The 24,283-nt window shown below is 45.8% G+C and overlaps 1 protein-coding gene across 3 annotated transcripts; it reads left to right on the forward strand.

Annotated features, from left to right (window-relative positions):
* The first annotated feature begins 130 nt into the window (after positions 1–130).
* GPRC5A (G protein-coupled receptor class C group 5 member A) lies at positions 131–24,283 on the forward strand. 3 transcript variants are annotated; one of them, XM_074870949.1, is made up of 4 exons: positions 131–15,102; positions 20,276–21,243; positions 22,186–22,238; positions 22,910–24,283. In XM_074870949.1, the coding sequence occupies exons 2-4, from the start codon at positions 20,322–20,324 to the stop codon at positions 23,000–23,002; spliced, it is 1,068 nt and encodes a 355-aa protein (XP_074727050.1). In that variant the 5' UTR covers positions 131–15,102; positions 20,276–20,321; the 3' UTR covers positions 23,003–24,283. The 3 variants fall into 3 exon arrangements, with proteins under 3 accessions (XP_074727050.1, XP_074727049.1, XP_074727052.1); XM_074870948.1 differs by lacking the exon at positions 131–15,102 and adding an exon at positions 17,464–17,740; XM_074870951.1 differs by lacking the exons at positions 131–15,102; positions 22,186–22,238 and adding an exon at positions 17,464–17,740.

The following is a 24,283-nucleotide window of genomic DNA, read 5'->3' on the forward strand; positions in this document are numbered from 1 at the left end:
GCCTGGTTTTCCTTGTCTTATCACTGACCTGTTCTGCTCATTTTGAATATTGGCTCTGCCAGGTTTTCTTCTTAAGTCAGTGATTTAGATTTGACATCAGTACCTTAGATATGTCAGCTGAAGAGTGGCCCAGCACAGAAAGAATCTGTTTCAGCAGATTAGACTATTCACTGCCTGGAATTCAATCCAGAATCTGTAATGATTGGCAAGATCAAGGAGAGGTCTGGGTTTTGGGGGGTGGTTTTTTTTCATTTCTGTGGCTGATTCGTTTAGTACTTACAAACCAACACAAGAGGGTGGTATTTACCTGGGAAAGCAGCTCAGAAGCTGGATGGTGAAGAAAAGCAGATATCATAGAGGCTTTTTCTGTGTTTTCCTATTTATTTCTCTGTCTTAGGCAGAGTTCAGTGCTGTATAAGTAGACTCTTGCAAGAATGACATAAATGTACTTATCTTCATATCAAACCAGAACGTTAGTCCTAGTTCCCATTGGCAATACAAATTTTCACACTGGACACCTCTACTTGTGGGCAGAGAAGGGTGAGAAGTGCCTTTGTGATTACTCAACATGAAAATTTAATGTCTCTTAGAACCACTTGTAAACTGGATTTTCTGCTACATGAAAAACTGTTCAGAAGATTCTTTTTTTAGATCTAAATGGAAAGCAGAAACTACTGCAGTAGTCAAGATGAGCTCAATGGTTACTTCATAGTGTCAGCATCAATCTATACACATGTATGCTAGTCAGAATGCTTTTATGCTTTTGGGGCAGCACATTTTGCAAAATTACAGAAAACACAGCATGATTAAAACTAAGGGGAATATGTTTTTTTCTTTTTTATTTAAAGCATCTCTGTTGTCTCCATGAGGAACAAACATACCCTCTGATGGTGTGAGAAGAGTGCCAGTGTTCTTCCTTTGTCTTTTTTTTTTTTGTAGCAGTTTACTCAAATCTCCTGTATACTCACCTTCAAGTTTGATAGCTCTAAGGTAGTCTAAGATCAGTGGCACGTAAGGGTACAGATCTTGGGGTATGTTGACTGCTAAGAGTGTTCTTATAAAGCAGGAAGAGAGTGTGCACCATCATGGATCCTAGTGCAGAGGCAGGGGTGGAAGCCCAGTAATGAGAACATGTTCATTCTACGGGGCCCTTTGGTAGGGATCCCCACGGGTAAGAGGAAACAATCTTAGAATGCACCAGAGAGAGGAACGAAGGGAGTGAGCATATGGGTGGAGATGCAAGTGCTTGTTCCCCATGGAGTGAGGGAACTCTCCCAACTGGTCTTCTGTCCTGCTGGATGCTTGGAACAAAATTTCTTCACAAGCAGGACAGGGATGGTACAGCTATCAGCAAATGATAGAAAAAAGCTCCTGGGTCTCTGGAAAACCTCTTGGTGTTATTCCCAGCTATGTAATAGGTGACATGCAGAGTCAGTCCTTAGCCAATCTTGTAAAGTGATGTGAAAGGCAATTTTACTGCTGAAGGAGGTAGGACAGGAAAATTTCTTTCAAAAGTAGTATGAGGCTTTCTTGAATAGATAGGTGGAGCCTCTAGCATCTCCCTGTGTTCTTTCCTGTGTGGAAGGCTGCAACATCAGATGGTGTCTATGTTGCCCCTTGATGGGATCAAATACTCTATCCCTCCTCTGCAGTTGCAAGAATAACAGGAGAGAAGTAGAGCTGCTCCTTCTAAAAGGGTGCAGACACTCCTTGAGAGGAGAGACTCCTAGACAGCTGGCCACCTCCCTTGATTTGGAATCACAAGCCATAGAAACACTTGGCACTAGAAAGGCAAAGGTCTCACCACACCCACATTCTTACTGTGCCTCACCTGCCACAGGTATGTGCAATTCAATTTCAACTAAAAAGGTTGGAGGGGCAGGAAATAGTTTCTTATTGTGACTCTGCCATGAGGGCTGGGTTAGGGTGTTTGTATAACTGAAGTGGAATAGGGAGTGTCTAAAGATGTATTTGGTCAAAACAGAATTTCTAGCGAGACTAAAGCAAAATCTTGCTGATCTAATGAAACATGAGGGGAAAAGAATGGAGTGAGACCTGTCTCTGGATAAAAGACAGTTGTGAAAATACCAGCACTGGTATGTGTGTGACTGCATACTTCTGTACAACTGATGCCGGTATGTTTGTTCAGTCACGAGGACTCTTGAGGGGCAGTTCTGAAGCACAGCTCTGCACACCTCTTGAGTCTTTGCACAGCAGGGAGCTGAAGTGGAGGATTAACCTTAGTGTGACGTAAGGTAGGATCAGGCTAACATAACCTGTCATTTTTTTTTGTGGTTGAAACTCAAGTTTCAGCAAAAGCTGTGTTCTCGAGAGATGTTTGGTGGGGATGTTTGCAATTTGAAACAGTTCTGCACTTCCCAAGCCCATAAAGAGAAAGTGATTGTTTATATACTTGTAATATGTATTTTAAATAATGTCTTATAGTTTTGATTTTTAATACTGTATAGGTGACTACCTCAGGCAGTAAAGAATGGGGTTGTAATGTCTTCTGTTGAAATGTTCTAGAGGTAGGAGAAGCAGAACAATCATTTGGCGGGGAGGAGTAAAACATTTATGTCAGTGTGGATAACTGACTTCAAGATAAGTGAGGATAGCAAGTAGCAGTCCATGCAACTACACAGTATTCCAGAGTGGAAGCTGCAATGAATTGAACTGTCTGAAATGGATTTGGCTCTCTTGGTTCCCCGGTGCCATGTACCTGCTGCCTAGGGACTGCAAGGGAAGACATGTACAGGAAAGCCCAGCTGGGAACCAAGGTGGGGAATCCAGGGCTTTTTTTTCTGTGGTGTCAGGCTGAGCCTAAGTCTGCTTAAAATAATCATGAGGAACATGGGCCTGTTCAAGGACATGGCAGCCTACCTTCCCCCCCTGCCCCAAAAAAGTAGAGATGACCAGAAGAGATAAGTATGATGACTTACTAGCAACACCATTAACTTGTGCTGAAAAGAGGCTCAGTTTAGGAGGGAACTCTCTGAGTAAGAAGAGATTGGAAATCGGGAGGGCCTTAGTTTACAAAGCAGGACTGAAGTTAGTAAACATTTCCAGTTTAGCCAAGCAATGAAGAAGGAAAATATCCTACATACTTAAAAGCCCTTGGAAGTACTTAAAAAGGAATGGAATTTATTGCATGACCTGTGAAAGACACAGGCATGTACCAGGCATTTTGACATTGTATAAATGTGAAGTTGTGGTTTGCCTGCAATGACATGTGAGGAGCTTCTGTAAACATTCAAGTGAGCAATTAATTCTTGTAAATGTTGCAGAGCAAATGCTGTAAAAATTCAGCTTTGGTGCCAGAGGTCCATGTGGTCATTCTGAATTTTTACTGCTTTTGTATACACACTTACCAGTAGATGTTTTGGGGGGAAAAAAACGATGTGTACACATGGAGAATCAGAATATGAGTTTCTGACAGAACCCCAGTCTTTGGGGTTAACTCCTGAGGGTTGTTTTTTTAAAAACATTCTTTGTTTTCAGATGGCTTTTTTCCCCTGGTCAGACTATGAAAGCTCCTTATGAATAAAAATATTTAAAAGGGAGAGCTAAGGATGTTTTGTTCCTCTGGCACCTAAGAAATAGGAATAGTTGCTTGCTCTCTGGCCCCAGGGATGAATGCAGTGATGCCTCCAGTGCTGTAGCTCTTCCTGAGGACCCTTCAGATACGGAAACTTACAATGATAATAGCACTTTCTGCTTCCAAAGCCCCACTGGGACGCAGGTACATGCTTTCCTGAACATAATAATCAAGTATATGTCATGTTTCATGGTAGGATGTGTGTTGGGCTGTGCCAAGGTCATGCCTAGTTGTGCAATAGGAGACAGTGGCACTGTGCAGTCTTCAGCTGTTGACATTATAGGTCCTCAGGGAGGGGTGGATGCCCTTGGAGCTTGTTCAGCACTTTTTCAGGGAAGCATCAGAAGCCTGAAGCTGTGTTTACCAGAGGTTAACACAGGGTATTTTGCATGCCCAAAGGGAAGAGAACTATTTTTATCTTCTCTGCTGAAGGATCCTCGTCATTGCAGAGGTGTATATGCTGCTCTGTTGTCTCTCCATAAAATTAAGTCGAAGGATAGGACTGTCAAAAGTTTCTGCCTTCCCTTGGGCTTGGTGCTTGCTAAAGGTTCCTGAGGAAAGAGGAAATAGAATGTGGGCTTCCTATTGTCTTCCATTCAAATCCTAGCAAAGGCAGAAAAAGAACCTGTTGACAGGCCTCTCACAGAGACTATTCCTTCTGTCCATCACTTCCTCCTCTCTATTTGATATTGTCTAAAGCGGCAGGTTTTTTGGCACGTGTTGCCCATTTGGACTGATTTAAGTTCTCTTTAATCCTCCTCAGGATTTTCCCACACAAACATGTCTCTGTGTAAAGAAAGATAAATAGCAAAACTTGCTCTGCAAGTAATCTGTGTGAGGTAGAGAGAGGGTTGCATGATAAGGTTAAATTGCTTTGGTTATGTTGGCTTTCCAGAAGAAAATGATTCCTTTGTGTGGTTTTTGTTGTATATCTGTTCCATCCCGTGAAAGGGGCTAAACCATAAATTCCTTGTCTTTCATGTAGGAAAAAGTCTTTTGCACAATGAGAGTTGGAGTCACAAAAGTATCTCTTCTGCAGCAGCAATGTAAGGGGGCACAGGATCTGTGGAACAAGCCTGGGAGAGAATATGTGCAGGCTTGCTCAATTTTATTTAAAGCAATAGAAATTAAGGTACCCCAGTCAAGCATGTAATTGGATATACTTGGTCTTCTACTGTCTTTGTTGTAGCTCAGTTGAAGGGAATTTGTAACAGGAGATACCCAGCCTGATCTGTCCTTGCCAGCCTCTGCACTTGATATATCATCAGCAGGGAAGTAATACTACTTCTCCCTCAATATATACTCAGAATGATAAATTTGCCACTAGTGAGTGATTTCCTATTACTGCTGCGCATGGGCATGCTTAGAGGTGTGTCAAACCTTTATCCTGGTGCATGCCAGAGGCTCTCTTTGGTTGTTAAGGACTGGTCTTCTCCAAACACAATCAACAATATGAAGCAGACAGCCTAACAGCCTCCTCTGGCAGAGCCTAGGCAGAATCAGCTTTCCATTCCTGCAGTTTCAGGTCTCGAGATGCCTCTTAAAGATTCTGCAGAGCTATGGACTGTTTTCCATTGGATACACACAAGTCATATGTGGGTCTTAGTTTACACTCTCCCCACCTGTTGGTGAGAATTGATTTAGTAATAACTAGGAATCTTGGAGTTACCTTTCCAATTTTCAAGAAAAGATTAGATAAAAATGCAAACAAAGTATTGGCTATGCTCTCCAAAATGGATAACGTAGTGAAGAATTGTTATAAAAGATCTATGGAAGAAATGTTAGAGATAGATTTGCTAGTCTGTTCTTTCTAAGATCAAATTTAGAGATAGTCTCACTTCTGCCTGTGTTCAGCTGGCTGGCTGCAGCCAGGCTTGCTCATCTCAGCTGAGTTTGTTAAAGAGCCCTTTCTTGTGAAGCATGCTAGTGTTTTGTGACCCTTTGGTTCTTCCAAGGCTCCCACTCAGATATGACTTCTTTACTCCAACTGTACTGCTCTATCTAGTTCAGAGGATGACTTTTTGAAGATCCATCCTTTGAATGCCAGTCTACCCTCCCCTCTTTGAAAAATCAGCACTGATTTCACAAGTCAGATGCTGCCATCTGGTCTGGCTGATAAACAGCTCTTTGATTAGTGAGGAATGTCCCTCTCCATCAGGGTTGTGTTAAACTGATGGAAGGGGAATTGCTGTCACTGGTAGTCTTGGTCTTGTATTTGCATGTACTGTTTGAGTGTGTGACTGCAGTGTTCCTTTGAAAATCCTTTAGCAGACAGCTGTGGTGCTCTTGAATTCAGTAGAAGCAGCAGATGTAGAGGAAGATGTGGCTAGTGCAGGGCCCTGTTAACCTTCTGCTGTTGATAAATATGTTGTGCAATGGGAAGGCATCTTGCTGGAGGGCATAGTATGAATGAAATCTTTGGTGAGTGTATTTGTATCTTACGCACACAGCAAATAAGGCTTTTTTTTTTTTTTTAAACACAAGAAGCCCTTTGGAAAGCCAATTGCTCTGTTCTTTCTTGGAAAGGAAGGAGGAACTCCTGAACCAGCAGTGTTTGCTTGTCCTGTGCCAAACAGGACACATGGATAAAAATCTTTGAGAGTTCTTCTTTGCCATGTTCTTTAGTCTCTCCTACTTGGGCCAGGACAGCCTCCTGGTGGAAGTGTTCAGCTTTGTTAGCCATGTCAGCCCTTTGCTTCTCTGATCACCTGAGATCTACAGGACCATGTATTACCAATTTACACAGGTAGCACAGAAAATGCACGGGGGGAGGTGCTTTTCTGCCTCGAAGACCTTGTGGGTTAACATCCAAAAATACACTGAAGTCTGTGGAAAGGACTGTGCAGTAGTTATTGACATGTGAAGATTCAGGGATAGAGAGGAGGGCTGATGGGAGGGAAGTCCCTCTTTATAGCTGGGTGGTGAGTTGCATGGAGCTGTTATCTTTTTTGGTAGCAAAAGACCTTTCACAAGTAGACATCTGAAGCCAACGATGGCTGGGTGACCTTACCTTGAAGTGGCTTCTGTGATCTGGATACTCATCTCCTTGGCCTTCACAGTGGCAGGACACATAGTTAATTTCTGCTTGCTTTGCTAAAGTAGGGTAGCTCTGCACCAGAAGCCATGCTGAGCCTTAAAATGAATCCTGGGTAGGAGGAAACAGCTTATGAGCTTGTGCACTGCCCCAGGTACTGCTTCAGCTGGAAGGCTTTTCTGTGACTGAAGTGGGCAAAGGGCTGAGTCCCGTGGCAGAAGCCAGGACTGTCTGACATACAAGGCTGTACTGGCACACCAGAGCAGGTTAGCCTGCCTGCTCAGCATGTCAGCAAAATTTCACTGCCCAGACAGGCAGAGTTTGCATCTTTCTGCTCTCCTGCATTCTCTGCAGAGTTGCATCATCACCCAGTCCCCTCCCATCATTTAATCAGATAAAGCTGACCAAGGGACTCCCCTAACTTTTGGGAGTATTCAGTGACAGAGATCTTGGGGCCGTGTGTGCCCACAGGGGCACACAGCTGGGGAGCCAGCTCTCCTGTGGCTGAGGGAGAGGGAATCTCCCGATCTCCCTGCATGGCCTGGGGTAGAGGAGCCCTGCTGCCCAGGAGTGCCTGGATGAAGCCTCCCTCCCTGTCTTCAAGCCTCTCCACATGGGCTGACTTATTCCTTTAGAAGCACTGGCCAAGGCCTCCCTTAGCATAACTAACTGGCAACCCCATGTTCTGCTCCTGCAGCTGGCACAGGCCTGCTGAGATACTCCCTGAGCAAGATTTCCTTGTGCTCAGCATGCCCCAGAATCTGTTGCATTATTAAACTTCCATTATTTGGTGCTTTTTTTGGGATTTCCCATCTTTTTCCCCTGCCTTTGACCATTCCTACATGTCTGACTCCCTGCCCCCACCAAGGTGTCATGCATGCATCCCCCTTTCTAAGCACCTTCTGCACTCTGCCCTGCTCGCTTTTCCCCAGCCTTGCCCCACCAAGCAGCCTGTAACCAGGTCCCTAAATTGCCCCTGAACTGGTTCTTTGTTCATGCTGCACTGCAACATTGTCCTGCAGGCTTTTCTCTCAGCTGGTGGACAGGTACCTACCCAAACTGTTTGCTTTCAGCTCTGCCTTTTTTGTGCAGGGGAGATGTGAGCTGCCTCGGCAGTTCCTGTGTGGCTCTCCCCATCCTGATGGCATTTTAGGGCACACCTCTCTGCTTTGAAGTTGATTGCCAGAGGAAGCTACTACAGCCCCTATGCAGATGGAAGTCACTCCATTGCGCATCTGCAGACATATCCCACCTCAGCCATTCAGGGACTGACTGGGATCTGTGTTCACAGGTGCTCTAGAAGATACAAAGCAATGAGGTAAATGATAGAAAGCATTGGAGATCCTGCTGGGCTCTCTGGGCAAGTCTTTTGTTGCTTAATAATGTAGGATGGCTTGTTAGGAAGAGATGGTTCACTTATATTCAACTTCTTTCAACTCATTAATTGTATTAGTCTTAAATCCTTTTGATGAGTAAAGAGAAGGATGGTTAGATTTAGGGCAAACCTATCAAAATACTGTGTTGTCCTGGAAGATTAGGATACATCCTAACCAGTAACAGACCCTACAGTGTCATTTCTCTGCTTGATGATTACAAATGAGTAGTTAGGAAAGTCAGATTTCAATTGGTCAGTGGAGGTTTTAACCATGCGTACATCTAGATTAACCACTCCGGAGATTGGGGATTATCAACTGTTATGTAATAGCAGACTTTTTTTTAATTAGAACAGGACTGCAACAGATGCTGTGTTTGCTAAAGAAACCAGACTGTCATGTAATACATCCAGAATGTTTTGTTTGGCAGAATCATACACATGGATTGACCCTTTCCTTTGCCTTTACCTCTAGTAAAACCACACTGCTGATCACACAGGTGAATCATTATAGGTTGGATTTAGTTCTTATTTGGGTTGTCAAAGTAACAACTGAAGTTGGTTTAGTTCAGTTCCAGGTCAACACAGCTTCAGATCTACTGTGTGAGTTCAGCTCTAGCTGAGGAAAAGCTAACTCTATGTAATGTAAGATCTCATGGTAACTTCACCCCTATGGCCCTGTAACTTGATAAAGCCCTTGGAGTCAGCAATAATATTGCTCGGATCCATAGCATATGTGGAATCACTTCATTCATATAGCATAGGCTTTTATTTTTCAAGAGTGTACCTTATCTTATCCCACACATGATGGGATATGTTGTGTGCCAAGCAGAAGGTCAGAGCCAAAATTTGTGGTGATTCCTTTTGCCTTTTAAAATGTAAGCACAAAGGCAATGAATTTTCTGTGTGATTAAATAAACTTCCCTGCAGGTCCCAGACATCGAGTACTGCATTCTCGCTGAACTGTTGGGCACCAGACAATGCCGGAACAGCTGCTAGGTTTTATCCTGGAGTTAAGGTCCTGTCTGCAGCCAGGGATTCCTGGAAAAAGCACTTTACAGCCTTTTCAGGAGAGCTGCTCATGGGCCAGTTGATATTTCATTACTGTAAATGAATGTCTGTTATGGCAGTTTGTTAATAATGAACAAGGAACAGTGGAAATTTCCATTTGACCTTTTGATGGAATTATGGATTTTTGGTTAAAAGGGTGAGGAAGAGTGTGTGTGTATGTTCATCTGTATATGTGCAACTGTGTTGCATAGTTGAAGAGTTATTTATTCTTTGTATACATCAGAAGACTTAAAGCAGTAAGAGTAGGAATTTCATGCACAGACTGCATTTTCAAGTCAACTCTCCCTTTGAGATTTCCACTCTTTATTGTGATAGAATTAAAGGGAGAATAATGAAATGGATTACATTAGGACCTCAGCTTCAGTTCTTAAGTACTTAATCTCTCTGGCTATGATTCAAATCTCTGGCTTCAAGTGCTCCATCCTTACAAAGTGCAGCCACTGAACTAAACGGCATTTAAAGAGCGCAGATCTCTCGGATATGGCTTCACAAAGCAAGCAGAGGGATCCTATCACAGTGCAGCACATGCTAAACATCCTGCAGTGAATTTTCAATGGAAAACCATTTTCAGTGGTGCTCCTGGCTTGCAATTGCCCGCTCTCTCTCTCAACTCGCCTGGCTACCACTTCCACCAACAGCACCCTTGCACCTTGAAAGTCCTGCATTTTTACCTAGTTTCAACAGATACTGCAACAACAGAGGTAAAAGTATGGTAGGCAGCGTGAGGCTGGGTGCGGCCTGTGTGCGTGTTTCCACGTGGCTGTGTTTGTGTGTGGTTATGTGCCCACTGAGATTAGGCAGCAACTGCAAGGAGAGGCATCATTTTACAGAAGCAAGCAGTTAGAGCAGGAATGCTATCAGGCCTCTTAAACACACCCATTTAAATTTCTGCCTTAGTGAAGCAGATAGAATAGGGCACTGTTTCCCCCTCAATTTCCTGAAGTAAAGCTACTTGAATGTGTATCATTATCTCATTGATTTTTATGCTGCTTAACCTCCAGATGCAGCAGCCATGCACCAAATGAACATTGCTATGTCCCTTAGGGAGCTTAATGTCACTGGTGATACTAGGAAGTTGGAGATCTCATAAAGCATCAGTTGTGACTAGCAGGCAGGACAGGAGGAAACTTGAAGAACCTTCGTGTTGATTCAACAACTGGTCACTCCTGGAAAATATTGCACTGGGAGAATCATTCAAGAAAGGATTTTGGTAGGAGGAGTGAAGAGCTGAACTGCATTCCTGGGCCTCTAGCGAGGCAGTATCTGGGGATACGTACGTGCCTGTGTTGTCCTTGAAGTTAGAAGAGCAGCCCACCCACCTTAACGTATGACGTGATGGAAGAAGCAGCGGAAGGAAGCCTGCACGCATTGTCTTGTGCCAAGCGAAAGGAAGGTGCGCAACAATGTGCTAGCCTTTTAAATGGAGGATACCAAGCGCTGTTGCCCAGCCAGCTCCATAACCTTGACCCAATGTGAGGGTCCTAGGCTACCACCTGCACTCACCCTGTGACGGTGGGACCCACTGCTGGCTGTGCATACCTGAGGAGCGCCAGGTCTCCAGGCTCCCAGGAGGCATGCCATCTACCTGTGCCAGAAGCTAAGTACTTCCGGGCTGCTGCCTGCAGAGCAATTCCCCTGGCTCCTTAGTTGCCAAAGGGAGGGGAGCCATCAGGATCTGAGTGAAAAGGCATACTGTGCATGCTGAAAGCATGGCCTTAGCCCTACCCTGATGAAACACACATTCTGTTCTTCTCCCATCCCATCTCTCTGAGTGTTTACAAGGCTGTAACAGCCTTTTTGGTGCACACACAGTGAGCTGGGGAAGGACTGTAGCATGGGCTGAGCTAGGGCTCCCCTCATGGTTGCTGACATATGAGTGCTTGAACTGCCCTGAAAGGCATCTGAGGAGTTTTATTGTCATACGCAATCATGGTCAAGCAACAAACTTTACCTAGGGTGAACTAGCAAGCAGAACTGAGGCACTGGCTTTGTAAACTATTTATATCTATAATCTGGCAACTATTACTCACTGTCATTTCTGCCAGGTCAGCACTGGCATGGCACTTCCAGCAGTCTCCAGCTTAAGCCCAGAGGAACACAGACCATCTACCCTCAAATCACGGTGACCACAGACTCTAACGCCCATGGCTACTGGGAAATGGCTGTGTCTGTGGAACAGAGCAGTGCTAGAAGTCCACACCTTCATCTGCCTGAGCTTTGCTGCCAAGCACCTGACACCCCACAAGATGAAACTGCCCAGAGAGAAGCTCCTTCTCCCAGAACTACAGTAAGACATGCTTCATCAGGGCTAGCACTAAAGCCTTGTGTGTTGTCATGTTCCTCGGTTACATTTTCCTGAAGCCTGACTGGGATTCCCAGGGACCTATGTGGCTCCTCAGCAGCTTTCCAGCTCCAAGAGGTGACAGTGGGATTTGTGGCACCCAGAGACCAAGAACTGCATGCCCTGGGGACCTGCTCAAAACTGCAAGAAAATATTCAGGAGCAATAGGCTGCAAATTCAATTACTTGACCTTACCTTACAATTGTTCCTTATATTTTTCTCCCCCACCATCCATTTCATTCAAGAGAAATCACAGCATTGATTAATTATTAGCCTTGGTTGGATAACACATGCTGACCAAAACTGCTGGTTGATCCCAGGCCATGGTTCTGCAGTCAATAGCAGATTTGTGCACAGCCATATCGCTCAACAGAATGTGTCTGATTAAGATTAAAAGTGTTAATACAATTGTATTTTTGATAATTTAGCCAGGGCATACAATAATGAGTTTATGCCAGCTTCTATGCTGGCTGTGTGGGGGCACAGATCTGTATCAGCATGAAGCTTGTTGATAAAAAATAAAATCTATCAACACTTTTTTTCTGATGAAGTCTAAAAGGGAGGAGTGATTTATGTTGGATCTTAACTTTGCTTTGTGTCACTGCACTGGCGTTTGATCCAGGAGCAGTAAAGCAGAATTTTCTGTATCATTGAGCAGGAAGTTTTTGTGTGCAACCTGATTCCCAGGAATACTTCTTGCATGGAAGCAGTTCTCTGAAGAGCCTCTTATCCAAGGCACTACTGACAAGACAAATCAGCCTGAGACTCCAAGGCAGCATGGTTGTCTCAGAACATCTATTGCCAACAGTCACCTCTGCAAGAGAGGGGCTAATCTTCTCTCAGCGGGAATTTCAGCCAGTCATCTTGCAGTGTGTCCACATCTTGCAGTGTGGAGTGGAAAAGGGAAAACTACTCCAGGCACAGTCGTCAAGGATACCAAAGGGAACAAACACCATTAGGGGCCAGGCAAGGATACCAAAATAAGGGATGGCACACAAGGAAAGCAAAGGCTGACTCCTCCTGGAGTGCTTTGCTGAGAGTCTGTGTCAGGCTTCACCAGCTAAAGATGCAGCCAGACATCCCCTCTTTCCTAAATCATTTCCCCAGCCTTGGCATCAGCCTTTCTGGGAGAGAGAAAATGCAGTTTCTCCTGGATCTCCCTTGATGTGTCTGTCTTTCTGGGGGTATCAGGCAACATCCCCACCAGTTGGTATGTTTTCAGGTCCCTTGTTTCCTGAAAGTTATGCACTTCTTCCTAAATGTGTCTCTACGTACAATACCCATTCATCCATATCAATGCAACTTGCTGCTTTGGGAACACATCAGCACAAAAGCAGATGAGGTTAATGCCATAAAAGAGGACTGGAGCATTCTTAGCTGCTCTGGTAAATGGATGGGCACAGGATACCTCCAGGAAACTACATCTAGAGGCTCAGTTGTTGTGATTGAAATGTTTATCAGCACACTGTTGACAGTCCTAAAGGAGGTGATAAATCTCATTATTTTTTTTAATTTGCTCACAGCCTTCAAGAGCACCAGTTTTGTTGTATGAAAAGGATCTTCCTAGTCAAAGTGATCACAGCCACAGGTGCTCTTAGCTGCTCTCCACTTATTTCTGCCTGTTCTTGCTCCAGCTTCACACTTGTGGAGTATGAAAGATGGTGTGACACCTGCCTCTGTGGGATAAGAACAAGTCATGAACTCAGCACAGTTTTGGCGAGTGTTCCAGAAGCCACCCCCTACGCCTGGGTTTGAAGGTACTAGGCTGGCTGTACCTGGGATTGCATACAGAAGTGATCCTGTTAGCGGAACAGCAGAGCATTATGTTCCTAGTGGGAGGACCAGGCAGTCCGTTTCCATTACATTTCCAGAAGCAGGATCTTCTCACAAATTAGGGATGCTCTGGCAGATAATTCACCGGTTTGAAAGTTTCTGTTTATAGGACATACTCAGTAGCACTGGTTTCAATATTTTAACAAGTCTCTTGCCCTTTTCTTGCCCAAATCTATCCCCCTCCCAGTAAATGAACATCTTCTACCAGGAATCTGGGCATTTAGGAGCCAGGAAAAGAAAGGGGTTGGCCAAAACCTACTCATTTAAAGAAGGAAGCTTCTTTGAAAAGAGGCAGCAATCAACACTCAAAGCAAAGCACATCGCTTACATATTGGAAATGTTTATTTTGTTTCTGAGACTGAAAAAGGCAGGGAGCACAGCATGCAGTTTGGAAGAGCTGATGGCTGCAGAGACAATTAACAGCTCTGAAGGATATCAGTATGAGTTTTTTCTGCAGTTTTTTTAGATAACACTTCTTTTTTGGTGCCACACTTTTAATTTCTGAAGGAAAAGGATTAATCTCTTAGACAGGGTTTTTGGTAATCCTTGGATACATGCTTTCAGAGCCAGAGCACAAGGGATTCAGGGAAAGGACCCCCAGAAGAAAGTCCAGTGTTATGTGGAGGTGCCATGTGTACCTTTCCAGAAATTACACCCCCTGTCCTTGTCTTCGCTCCTGTCTAAGGCAGAGGTGCTCTAAGCTGGCTGCCTGGATTGAAGACCCATCACCCCTGTGCCAGGCTGTTTCCAAGGGTGTCATAACATTTATATCTGAACTGATTTAAGATGAAGGACAGGGTGGAGGCTGCTGTAATGTTAGCTCAGTGTGACTGTGGTAAGTGCTGGCAGAGGGGATTTTTTTCAGGGAGCAAGGCTGCTCTTTTGTTGTCAGTGTACTGCACAGGTAGCTAAGCAGAAGGAATGACACAAGCAAATTCACAATGCAGACAGTATCAGTGACCAAAAATAAATGTTATTTAGACACATTCCAGAGCACCACGCACCGTCTCTCCCCAGGCATCTAGCTGCTTTGTTACTTGGCTTAATAAAAGGTACTAACTCAGTCCATGAACCTCCCAGACCTGCCTGAGATGAGAGGGACTGCAGCGCTCTGCCCTTCACTGGCAGCTCATCCCTGTGACACTGAAGCTGGTGGAGCAGGGCTGGCCCAGGGCACTGTGGGCAGCACTGGGCATTGACACCCCACGGGAGGGAGCAGGGCCAGGCAATGTCAGCAGCCAGAAGGGGAAAGGAGCGCAGCCAACACAGAGGGAGAGGCCAGCCCTCTTCCTCCACCTTGTCCTGCGCCCAAGGACTGGAAGGGGAGGTATGGGTGCCTGCTGTCCAAAGGGGTCAGTCCCTGCTGCCATCCCCGCCTCTTCTTGTCAGGCATAGCCACTTCTCCTTCTCATTCACCAGCAGCCAACTTGCTTGTCCAGGACTGCAGTATGGTCAAAGCAAGCTGCTTTGCTACCAACAGCCTCCCACCCAAAGGAACAACCAACATTACCAGCACTTTGCTACTGGATCGTGTTGAGATTTTGGAGAATTGCTACATAATTCAGCTGACAAGTGTAAAGATCGATGTATGAATTCATTATTTTGTCTCCCTTCACCTCTGTTGAAGAGAAACAGATACTTCTCAGGTGTGATTTGGTTTGTTCTGAAGCAGGTCAACTGAAACTCCCCTGGAAGTGCCTCTCTCTCTACCAACTATAGTGGGAATCTGGATGACTGCCTCAGATGAAGAAGTCTGCTCTGTGGACACCTAGGAGTCAATTTAATCATCTACACACTGGTGCCAAGACCATTTGATCTCCCCTGGATTATTCAGTGTGAGCTGATGCTCCAGAAGGGTAATTTCCCACAGCTCTTGTATCCTATGTGCCATCCCTGTTGTGGTGACTGACTTACAGGTGGCTGAGCTACAGTACCTTCAATGAACTATTTGTCTATGCTGATATACCAGAACGAAGTCCATATGCTGGACATCTACATCTAGGTACCTACATATAAGCTGGGCATCTCAGCTCTGAAATAGCCAGAGGAGATTCAGTACTCAATCCATTTGCTCTTACAAACGTGCTTTGAGGTGCCTAGGGGTATCAAAACATCTGCACAGAACTTCCAGATCTGATACAGGAGATATGGAGATCCATGTGCTCCTGGAATGGTCCTTGAAAGCTGAGCAGGATACCCTGTGGCATCTCAAATGACATTATATGCCGATGTGCAAGCACCTAAAGTGAGGCCCCAGGCAATCCAGCCAACCACACCTTGGAGCATTTTGGTGTACACAGAAATAGGCACCTGCATCCAATCAGCTGGGCCAGTCCTTCTGACCTTTTGGCTATTTGGGAGCTGAGACACCCAGCTCATATTTAGGTAATAACCATCAGACATCTAAATTTTGGTGCCTCTATCTGCAAGCTGCATCCCATCCCTAAAGCAAGGTGACAATCATCCTCACCTTTGTGGTGTGATTGTTGTACCATTTGTGCTCACCCATGTAGACCATTGATGCTTATCCTCCCTCCTTGGCACAGCATGAGGGTTATGGGCACCATTTCTCAGGCTACCTATCACAAGTCAGCAGCACCTGGGCTCCTAAGTCACTTGAGATTTTTTTTTTAAATGTAGCCCCATTTATTAGCCTTTTGAAAGTACAGGGTGCGTTTGATGACTGACTTTCAAGGATTTCTCAGGCATTCTGGAAAATATCAGTGTTACTCATCTTTTCTTCTTTTTCCCCCGATATAATTTGACACGCTGCCTTCCATGGAGTTTTGTGTGTCTATGTAAATGTAAGGAAGTAACTGGCAGTCCATAATGTGCTCTGACAAGATGCAAATAGGCTGGCAGTGGACAGTGACCTTTGAAAGCTTCTTAGCATGTCAGCTTGGCTCCCACTGAGCTGGTGCTAAACTCTTCTCCATCACTCCTTTTCTCCTCTCATTTTTCACAACTGCCTCCTTCTTGGCTGGCTCACTAAGCCTTTAATGTTAAGATTAATTTAATGTAAAGAAACCTGGTATGTCCTTTCCTAAGAAGCCTCAGGTTTTACACTGAAATGAAAGTAGGAAGGACATGAGGAACTGTCCTTGGGCTCAGCATGGCCCACCCTGCAGTGACAACACTTGCCTTTCACTCAATGAGACCCTCATCCCTGCAGGCCCTCATGTCCTTCTAGGGGGTATGCAAGAGAGGACTTTTGTGGTAGTCTCTACATGTGACGTTCAAAAGGGATCAGCACCTAGAAATAAACCAGGGGCCCTAAAACAAACAAACAAAATTAACATTCAGATGAGACAACTATGGGCAATCAGACTTCAGCCCATATTTGTCTATGCTGATGCACCAGAATGAAGTCCATGTGGTGGACATCTACATCTAGGTACCTACATATAAGCTGGGCATCTCAGCATGTACAGCTGCTCCCACAGTTTTGGGAAGGAGCACAAGCTCCACAGGGTGGGAAGGATTTCCAGGTTTAGGGTTGTGTGTAGGGACTGAGTGCTTAGTGTGGATAGGCCCTGATGTCCATTCCTTATTCAGAATAATAAAATACTCCCAGTGAGTAATATTTAAAATAACAGATGAAGTCATGAGCACGTTGGAGATACCCAGGACTTTGAATGGGATTGCACTGATAGGTGTGTCAGGCCAGAGGCACAATGTAGAGCAAGGGGGAATTTGTCATTGCCTTAATTCATTAACCGTCTGGGCCAGAAATTTGAACAAAGTGACTCAGCGCTTGCAAGCTGACAGAACTGTGCCTTTGGAGAGTAGGGCTGGCCTGAGTGAAACACCAGGAAAGGCAAACTGCCCTTTTCAGGAAAGGAGCCTGTGGCTCTCACTGGCACAAGTGGAAGGGATGAGCAGAGCAGATGTGTCCCCATGCACAGATTCAGCGCCCAGCAAGAGCCCCTAGGAAACTGTCTGTGGAGCCAGGCTTGCAGCCACTCTCCCTCCAGGTGCTGTGGGCCTGTTTGCATCCCACAACCTCCTTGCAAGCAGTTACCTGGCAAGAAAGCATGCAAAGAGACAAAACACTTGGAGCAGGGAGGAGACGCACTGCTATTCACAGCCACGGTCCCCACCCACGGGTGCCAGGAGTCTGACAGGGGAGCACCTTATCAGGCGCTTGGCTGAGCAGCATTCAGTCCCGTCCCAGAGCTGGGACAGGCAGCGGCTCCATCTCCACCCCGACGCAGGGGTGAATGCCCCGCTGACGTCAGGAGGCCTTACTTCATTTCCTGGCACGGGGACCATATTTTCATAGCTGTGTGCTGTCGGAGAGGAGAGGTGGTGGAACTGGAATAGGCGTGCTCAGCCCCACCTCCTCAGCCCTCCAGCTGTTAAAGCTCCCAAGGAGGGGGACTGCTGCTCGGCTGGAGCTACAGACGCAGAGGTGACTGTGTAACTGATGCACTGGGAACTTGCCTCTTCTAGCTGGAGACTCCCTGTTGCTTTCTCCGAGCAGGACCCAGAAAGGTAATTCAAGGCAATGTCCTACAGGATACAGGGTGGAGCTGCTTTCTGCGGCTGGGGTGGGATGGCGTGCAGGACCATGGCTCTGGGGGGTGGGAGAGCAGGGGCGTGGGGTGCCACGGCAGACAGAGAATGCCTCCTACCCTTGACTCTAACAGGGGACTGCCAGCTGGAGCTGAGAGAGTTATGGCAGACTTTCATGGGAATTTACTTGAAATTTGTGGCTGGATGGGGTATTTTATGCACAAGTATCAATGAGAGAGGAGGCTCAGGCTGGAGGGAGAAAGCTCAACACTAAGGCAGAGCCATGATTTGGGGTGAGCTGCAAAGTTACCACAGCACAGGCTCCCTTGAACAGACTGCAGAGCCCCTTGGAAATCCCAGACACTTCTGTAGGTGCTGGATGAAGAGACTTGGCTTCTGGGGGCAACACTCACCCAGGAGACAGGGCAGAGACTCTTCATGCCTCACAGGACATCTACCCTGGAAAAAAAAAGGGAGTAAAAATCAGCACAAGTGGCCCAGTTGTCCAAGGCAGCGAGGTTCTTTCCATCCTATTTGTTCCAAGGGCCTTAACAGCGTGCTGTGGCAAGTACCACTTGCAATAAGCATCAGTAAGGACCCAAAGCTGTGGGTGTCCTCTGTGCTGCCCTGGGGTTTTACGCTGGCTCTCTGGGCTCTCCACCTGCCCTGACAGCAGGCACCAGTCTGTACCTGCCAGAGCTGTGAATAGATAAGTTAATCTGATCGACAGTAAATGTCTGTGGATAAAATTGTAGCATTTGTTCTCTAGATTTTCAGAAAGTTTCATTATTTATTATTCACAAATGTCCAGATAACTCTCAGCTATTTGTGCAAGAGATCATAAATCCCCAAAATTTTATGAACAAAGATTTGTGAAAACTCCTACATGTGTTATTCATTAATTCCCTTTTCTCCATGGGAGTCCAGAGTTCCTGCATATTTGAATAATTTGCATTTTATTGTAGCTGACTTTCTGAAGAGCTGCACACCTCCTTTTACACAGTGAGGTTAAAAGCTGGAAAAATGTTCCACCACTTATAAGCAGATCATGTTGAGGCATATATGGGGCTGAGAGTGAGTCGGTAATATTTTCCCCCTTCGCTCATCCCTTGATTAGAACAATGGCCATTTATTGTAGACTCAACCTACACTCCCTAATATCTGTTGGAAGTGTTTTAGAACCAACCTCATAACTGCAGTATGTTGTTCTGGAGCAGGAAAATCAAGGCAAATGACACGGTGAACACTAAAGACTAAATTTTGCAAGACTAAGTTTTTTCTTTATATATCAGAAAAGAAAGCTGTTGGTTTTCCAGTATGGGTCACCATTAAGGCCAGATTCTCACGTGCTTCATGCCAATATTGTATCTAAGCTCCTGTTTTGATGGATTTTAGAGACCCAAGCCTAACTGAGCAATCTGGTACCTAGAAAGCAGTACCTGGTCCCTGAGATCTATACTCACTCAGTGCCTGCATAATGGGCCATGAAGTGCCCAACATCTTCATGCAGTGGTTTCTGCAAATGCTTCAGGCTCCCAAGGAAGTAGGCAACTTAATTCCCCTTGGTGATGGGCAGAGTTCACCCAAACATCCCTCTTATCTCCTGGCGAGACAGGCTTAAACCAGGCTTACTCAGACAGCACTGAACTCCTCATGATGAGACAGCAGGAATGTGCTGGGTATGTTAGAGACCTTGCCATCCTTGACTCCTGGACTCCTCAAGCAATAACTTGGTGGTTACTTCTCATGCAGTGAATAGCATTATCTCTATCATGTCAGGCTTTCAGCCAGCGCAAGGCAGTATTTCAGGGAGGAGACTGAGGTCTTTGAGACAGTTCTTATTGCTGCGTTGCCATGAAGAAGGAGGCATATGAGTTTAGGGCTTATTTGCTGTTTAATTTGAAGTGAGAAGAGATATGCTGGAGGCATCCAGGTTAGTCATCTGCAGGATAAAAGGCAGTGAAAGTTTCCCTTCATTCATACCCATAAACCAAAGCCAAGAGTGTTTCAGAGAAAGTAAAAGGGGGAAAAGAAACAGAGTAACGAGTTTCCTGTTTCGCACTGCTCATCTCTGAACCTCACTGACAAAAGGTACTGACATTGTTTGAACTTGTCAAAAGAGCACAAACTGTATTATGACTAACAGCCGCTCTTGTATCACAAAAGTGACAAGGCACCTCAGTCTCTGTGCTGCAGGGCACCAAGCTAATGCCTGCAAAAGCAACTCACCTTCTCTGTGCTCCCCACGCTCCTATGACATTGCACAACCCCAGGCACGGTGCAGAGGATATGCAAGGTGAATTGCCTCCTGCTAAGGGGCTTGGCTTGCCCTTGATAGAGAGACGACGCCAAACAAAGGAATGGCTCTGCTCCCACAGCCCCGTGTTCTTAGATACCACTGTGGTATCCTTGCCCAGTGAGGTGGGGATGGAGGTCTGTCCTGCCTCTCCTTCACCACTGCTGGCCACACCCAGGTGGTTGATATGACAGTCCATGACTTTTCTTCTTCTACAGCTTTGTGGAAACATTTCAAGGGGAGGTTGTTCAAGAACACGAAAGGATGACGTCGCCTCCCCGAGGCTGCGGCAGCATTGCTGCTGACTATTACATGCTCTGTGACATGGAGAAGGCCTGGGGGATTGTCCTGGAGTCGCTGGCTGCAGCTGGCATCCTCATCACCATTTTCCTCATCTGCTCACTCTTCTTTCTCATCTGTAAAATCCAAGACAACAGCAAGCGACACATGGTCTCCATCTATTTCTTCTTTCTCTTAGGCACGCTCGGCATTTTTGGTCTCACTTTTGCCTTCATCATTAAACTCAATGACAGGACTCGCCCCACTCGCTTCTTCCTATTTGGAGTCATCTTTGCTCTCTGCTTCTCATGCCTCCTCACCCATGCCTGCAACCTCAACAAACTAGTGAGAGGAAGAAAGCCCTTCTCCTGGCTGGTGTTGCTGCTCCTCATTTTTTCCTTTGCCCTGGTACAAGTTGTGATCAACATTGAGTACTTAGTCACCATGCTAGTAAACCAGAAAGACAAATTTCTGAATATGTCTCCAGAGGACACCAACAAGGACTTTGTTATGCTTTTGATCTATGTGCTCTTCTTGATGGCTCTGACCTTCTTGGTTTCCATGTTCACATTCTGTGGGTCATACAAAAGCTGGAAGAGGCATGGGGCCCACATCTTTGTCACTATCCTGTTCTCCATTGCCATTTGGGTAGTGTGGATCACTATGCTCACAAAAGGCAACACGGTTTTAGATAAACGTAGCTGGGATGATCCTGTCGTGGCCATTGCTCTGGTGTCCAATGGATGGATCTTCCTGATAATGTATATCGTCCCTGAAATTTGTTTCCTCACTGCCCCTCTGAAGCTGGGAGACTACCCTCCAGAAAATGACTTCTGCCAACCCAAGTTCATAAAACAGACAACTGGAGCAGACAACCGTGCCTATACCCAAGATGAAATTGTGCAAGGTATGATGAATGACTCCACTGTCCCCCAACCCTGAGCACATATGCACCACTCACGAGCTAAAAGGGGTAGGAGGGTTACAATAAAAAGATTTGAAGATAATGGATAATTTAGAGGTAGGAAAAAGTTTCGGACTCATGAGACTTCATAAATACAAGTGAAAGTGAATCTACAGACAAGAGGGAAAAGAGTAAGGACCAATGCAAAAGCCAAAGATGTGTAGGAGTGACTGAGTAGAAGACTTACTGTGTATCAGGGCTGAGACATAACTCTTTATTATTCTGTTATGTCTGGGAAGTCCATGTAAAAATTCAGGAGCTTTTTGTTTCCCTCTTAGCAATGCTCCATCTCTTCAGACCTCTCCAGGTTATACCTTGGAGATTTTGTGTTCAAGTTCTGATCTGGTTCCCATTATCCATTTAAAAATGAACCCACCATCCAAAAAGGAGGCAAGGAGGTCTCACTTTCATCAGTTGAGGCTTCCCAAATCTACGGGTAGGAGATATGACTGCGCTTCCCATGGATCTGCTACTGAGGTCACATTTGTCCCCTGGAGTCAGACCTCCAGGTTTGTAAAAGAATAGCTGAGAAAGGCTGTGCTCTCCCAGGGAATAACACAGAGGGGGTCCTGTGCATGCGAGTGGGAGGGATTTGGCTGGTAATGATGACAGTAATTGTGAGGCAACAAGAGGTGTCTAAACTCCAAGGCCACCTATGTCCTGTTATTTACAATACCATTCATTCCTGCTTTCATACAGAAATAATTAATAAGTTACCTACCTATGGATTTTAACCCATTCCTGCCTCATACTGCATAGTTTGATCAATCTAACAGCAGCTGCTAACGTAGTAACAGGCCCTTTGATTCTCCCTTGATGTGGTATTTCCAATCTACCATATAACATTAACTCACTAACTTCCCCCCCTATTGTCTTGTGACTCAGGAGACACAGGAGACCTCAGCTACTCCCCATACTCTTCTCACTTTCAGATGAAGGTAAGTTCACACCCCTCTTCACCTGTTTCACCATATGTAGGCTATTGTTCAGGCACTAAAGGGAAGAGAAGGAGCAAAGACAGATGGACCTAGAGCAGTCTCTGTGGAGGCAGGCAGGTGCTTTGCATGGAGCGATACCATGGCATGTGTTCATGGAGGTGCCTGTGGCTGTGGGGAGGGAGATGTGACATGTCCAGGGACATGGGAAGGAAAGAGGAGCCCAAGGAAGTGTATGAGGTTGTGTTTTTCAGTTCTTCTGGATTTGACATCGCAAAAGAAGTCCTCTCTTTGAGCACAGTTTCTGCAGTAGACTTTCCTGAGGAGATCGTGCTCCTTTCCTCAGCCAGTGCCCTGAATGTATTGCCACCAGCAGTCACTGTAATTTGCAGTGCAGATCCAGAGTGTCCCCATGTCCGTTCACCAGTTCTCCTTCAGATCACAGCCTAGCGAGGTCTAGTAGCTCACATCATGTCCCCACATGTTCTCTGGTGACATGTCTACATTACTGGTTTGTTCTGCCAGGATCCTCTTCCACAGCCCCCACTGATCACACTCTCAGGAAACCTTCAGTTCAATTTCTCCCTCCCCTCTTTTGGTTTTTTTTTTTTAAGTCCTATTCTATTACTTCTCTCCATTTTTGAAAGGTAAAGACTTTCATGCTTCCTTTTCAGACCATCGAACCCCAAAATGATTTCTCTATCCCTCGGCCCAAGGCCCGGACAAGCCCATACCATGACTACACTGGTGGGAAAGGCCCCATGTAGCAGCTCCACAGTGAGCAAAGAGACTATGCGCCTGTCAGCAGAGGTGTGGGGAATGGGCCATGTGGTGACAAATCAGTCGATCCTGCAGAAGAGACAGTCAACCCACACTGGCAAAAGAAGAGAGGTGTCCTCTTTTCCCCTCACAGGCACCCTTGTAGCCCACTCTCATTCCTCAAACACAGCTTTCAGACACCACTCTGGATATCCTGTTCCTGCTCATTCTGTTTCTCCCTGGGATGGAGCTCATCTCTTCTGACAGAAGAACGTGCTGGGAAGAGCCTGCCCTGGCCTATTTTCAGCAGGAATGCTGTAGGGCTAGAGCAGCAGGAAGATCATCAGCCGGGTCTGCAACCGGCTCTGCCCCAGACAGGACTCAGTTTGATCAGTTCATGTTGTCTGCACCCCATTCTGACAGGAGAAGAGTCAGGAGCAGGAGCATCAGCCCTACACATCCCCACTCCTGCCCACCTGTGAACACATTTCAGGTACTACCAAGAGCACCCTCATCTATAGTGGTTACTTTTGTGCCCACTCCCAGCCCTGCCTGGCACTACTCCAGAGTTCAGTGCAGAAGAGACAGAGAGAGAGAGAGAGCGAATATTCCTTTTTTATTCTTCATGTTCACTTCCAACCCCTTCCTCATCACCTAGAAACCATGGTGGAGATGGGGAAGAAAATTTGAAGACATAAAAACATCTACACCTATTGACTCTGACACATTTTCTGATTTGTGGTCTAGCATCAGCCTCTCTCCTAGCTCTGACCCCTGACCATGCACCCTAGCTGAGCTCCCCAGGGTGCCCACCCAAACCCACAAACCCTCCCTCCCCACCCCTGCCACCCCAGGCTGTGGATCCCTGCAGACAAAACCTTTCCATGCAGCTGCTTGCAATACCCTGGTGGGATTTATTCCTACACAGCTTGGAGATCTGCCTCCTCCAGAGTGTGTCTGTGGCATTAACATGAACATTTCCCAAGCAGCTAGGTTACAGAGGGCAGACACCCTTCTTCCCAGGAGTAAGCACGCATGAGCATGTGCGTGTGTGTGCGTCTGCACACCATGTGGACTGCACCCTGGTGATGAGCAATGAGTCTGCAGAGTTGAATCATTCCGTAGCCTGCTTTGCATTTGGTAAATAGTTTTCCATGATATTTCATATATAAATACATAGAGCTCTCCAAGTGGGTGTGTATGGTACACTGGTGTCTGACACAGATATATATATTTATTTAGTAGTTTGTATGTGGAATATTTAATTAATAAAAGCCCAAAGAGCTTGA

The sequence above is a fragment of the Strix uralensis genome, chromosome 5 (genome assembly GCF_047716275.1).
Source record: "Strix uralensis isolate ZFMK-TIS-50842 chromosome 5, bStrUra1, whole genome shotgun sequence".
In the NCBI taxonomy this organism is placed as follows: Eukaryota; Metazoa; Chordata; class Aves; order Strigiformes; family Strigidae; genus Strix; species Strix uralensis.

Bases quoted from the DNA above. Each gene is read 5' to 3' on its own strand.
- GPRC5A (XM_074870948.1), top strand. From the start codon at position 17,673: ATGCACTGGGAACTTGCCTCTTCTAGCTGGAGACTCCCTGTTGCTTTC. The intron at 17,741-20,275 runs GTAATTCAAGGC...CTTCTTCTACAG, and splicing joins TCCGAGCAGGACCCAGAAAG to CTTTGTGGAAACATTTCAAG. The intron at 22,239-22,909 runs GTAAGTTCACAC...CTTCCTTTTCAG, and splicing joins CTTCTCACTTTCAGATGAAG to ACCATCGAACCCCAAAATGA.